The sequence below is a fragment of the Vigna unguiculata genome, chromosome 8 (assembly GCF_004118075.2).
Source record: "Vigna unguiculata cultivar IT97K-499-35 chromosome 8, ASM411807v1, whole genome shotgun sequence".
Taxonomy (NCBI): domain Eukaryota; kingdom Viridiplantae; phylum Streptophyta; class Magnoliopsida; order Fabales; family Fabaceae; genus Vigna; species Vigna unguiculata.
In genome coordinates, this window is record NC_040286.1 from 30,435,578 (window position 1) to 30,438,280 (window position 2,703).

The 2,703-nt window shown below is 35.8% G+C and overlaps 1 protein-coding gene across 2 annotated transcripts; it reads right to left on the bottom strand.

Moving 5' to 3' along the window:
- Positions 1-714: 714 nt before the first annotated feature.
- LOC114193829 (LOB domain-containing protein 13) lies at positions 715-2,207 on the bottom strand. 2 transcript variants are annotated; one of them, XM_028083773.1, is made up of 3 exons: positions 1,976-2,207; positions 1,502-1,752; positions 715-1,380 (listed from the first exon to the last, which is right to left on the bottom strand). In XM_028083773.1, exons 1-3 carry the CDS (start codon positions 1,995-1,997, stop codon positions 916-918), a joined length of 738 nt encoding a protein of 245 aa, XP_027939574.1. In that variant the 5' UTR covers positions 1,998-2,207; the 3' UTR covers positions 715-915. The 2 variants fall into 2 exon arrangements, with proteins under 2 accessions (XP_027939574.1, XP_027939575.1); XM_028083774.1 differs by having other exon boundaries at positions 1,502-1,748; positions 1,976-2,156.
- Between the last annotated feature and the right edge of the window lie 496 nt (positions 2,208-2,703).

Genomic DNA, 2,703 nt, shown 5'->3' on the forward strand with positions numbered 1-2,703 from the left:
ATACTTTGAGTGACTTGTTAGGCTACAAAACTAATTCTAATTAACTAATCTATGCAATCAGTGGTTATAATTTGGCTGCTTACATAAGAGTTTAGAGCATACAATTCAACAAAAGACACAGAAAAGCTTTACTTTTATTTTTCTATTATATGTCATATATAGAGAGAGATGTTTTCAAATATACTAAGACTGATAAAGTTTGAGAATCTAAGTAAAACGAGAAAAGGGTTTTAATATATGTTCTTAGATCTATATATCTATATCTATATCTATATATCTTCACATGGGAACAGGAACCATAACACAGGCACCGTACCTTGTCTCCCTTTTAAGAAGTGAAGTCTTTCACATCCTTTAAATCTGCAGCTGGCACAGACTCGTGAGTGAGTTATTTAAACTTGAGTCAAATGGAGATATATTCCCCCCACGTGCAGTGGCCAATTGTTCAAGGCTATACTTAATCTCTTCATGTGATCTTCAGCACCAATTCTATAATAAAATCATACTTCTCAGAGCATCAAGAGTTTCTCATTGTATTCTTTATACTTTTTGCTTTCTGCATTTACCTACATCTATATTTATTCAGTTTTTCTCCATCTCATACCTTAATCTTTTACATCAGTTTGAAACATTGCAATCTAGTTAATTAATTACCTGGTAAAAGTAAATTTGATGCCTATATTCGAATGCAGTACTGTTACAAATGATGACAAATCAAGCATAAATAGAAGATGTATAAAATTAAAAATCATAATGATAATGTTTGTGAAAAAGAACATCAAAAGAGTAGAAAATACCACTAAAAGCACATGAATACGTGATGGGGCTTTCCTTCCCCATAACTAGCTCTAGATGGCGAAGTGATACATTCTACACTGTTGAGAAAAACATGATTATTCCTACAACAAATGAATACTAAACAAAGTATGGGACATTTTCAGTGCTGGAAATGGATCCAAGGCTCATTGAGCTTTTAGGAGGAGTGTACACAGAAGAAGTTGAAGATGAAGAGAAGGATGAAAGGATAACAGAAGGAGAAGGCAATGGTTTTAGTGGAGGAGTATGCAATGGTTTTGGTGGAGGAGGAGTGAGAGGTTGAGAAAGACCTAGTGGTTGTGAGTTTGTGGGAATTGCTGCTGAGATTGCATCAGCTGAAGAAACCAAAGCTGCATGATTAGAAGAAATGAGACTCGCGGCTTCTCTATATTTGTATTTTAGTATCTCTGCTCTTATTGCATTTAGTTCTGCTTGTAAAGATTGAACTTGTTGCTGCAAGGTTGATATTGCACCCATGCATCCATACACAGGATCTCTTAGCCTCAAGTTAGCTTCGTAAACAAGGCTATTTGCTGCATCAGCTCTTTGAGCCTCTGGTACCTCCTGCACATAAAAGTAAAATTTGAAAACAAATCAGTTTTTACTTCAATAAGAACTACTAATCCAATTGAAGAACAACAAAAGAGTAACTATTTTGGTGTTGTGGAGCTAGCTAGGCACCAACCAGAAGCATCTTGGAGACATTGCTTGCACCAAACACTTTGTGAACTGCTACAAACTTTTGAGGCTCGTGTGGTGAGAAATAAGGAGAAAAAGGGCATTCTTCAGCACACCTTCTTCTCAAAAGCTTGCATGCAGCACAAGGGGTTACTGTGTTTAAGGTTATCCCAGGAGTTGGACCATAGAAATGCTTTCTTCCCATTTGAGATGATGCTTCCACCTCTGCTCTCACCTTTGTTATCTCCTCTAATCTGTCTTTGGGAAAATACAAAAAACTGCATGTTAAAACCATGAATCTGTAAAGAAAAAATAATTCGTGTTTTGGGTGGTGTAAGAGCATCATGCTCTCAGCACCATCACCAGAAACCAAAAACATGGTTGAAACTGTGATATGAATGGTATGCTACTAATTTCAACTCATGAGTAAATTGATTTTTAAGAGAGGAAGAAAATTTATGTGTGTTTATATAACATTTACCTATCTCTTGATGTCCAAACATGCCTTTTGATTTTCTTGATCTCAGTGGAGGGTTGGGAGGGAGAAAGATTTTTGTTTCATACACAGGCACTGAGAGAGAAAAGGCAGGGAAACAAGTCCTTAAAAGGCAAGGTGGTGATTAGGAAAAGTAGGTCAATGCTTTTTATGAGGAAAAAAGATATGGAATTATTAGAAGAAAAAAAGTTTGCAGATCATGAGTTTTTTTAACAGAAATATTTAATTAAGAAGAAGGAGAAAATAAAAACAAAATGATTAGGTTGCATTAAGCACTTAAAGAGAGAGAGGTAGCACTCTTTGTCAATAGCTTGCACACGTGTTAGTTCTATTGGAAACTGAGAATTGACTTTGGAAAAAAAATACAAGAAACATCAGTGTCAGACTACTCAGCAATTGAGTTTTCTGAAAAAAATTATCGGAGAAATGGCTATGGGCTGCAAAGTGGTGTGCTTCTGTTTATTGGATTTGTTGTATTTGTGACAAACGTTTTCAAGTAGGAGCCATGTATGAGGGACCAATTAAATTAAAAGATTACAATTCTTAACTATCTTTGGTCATTTTCTCCCCTTTCAACCTGGAAACAGTTTAGATTGAAGGGGCAGATAATTTGAGTTCAGACAATGAATGATAGAGAACTTTAATCAAACAGATTGTGTATTGCACGGGCTCTCCCTCAACATCACCTCACCTCTCACATACAAACGTTTTTC

What these genes read in the sequence shown, in the direction of transcription:
- LOC114193829 (XM_028083773.1), bottom strand. Translation starts at nt 1,997, where the DNA reads ATGTTTGGACATCAAGAGATAG. An exon ending in GTTTGGACATCAAGAGATAG is followed by an intron (nt 1,753 to 1,975) that starts GTAAATGTTATA and finishes ATTTTCCCAAAG; the next exon opens with ACAGATTAGAGGAGATAACA. An exon ending in ATGTCTCCAAGATGCTTCTG is followed by an intron (nt 1,381 to 1,501) that starts GTTGGTGCCTAG and finishes TTTTATGTGCAG; the next exon opens with GAGGTACCAGAGGCTCAAAG.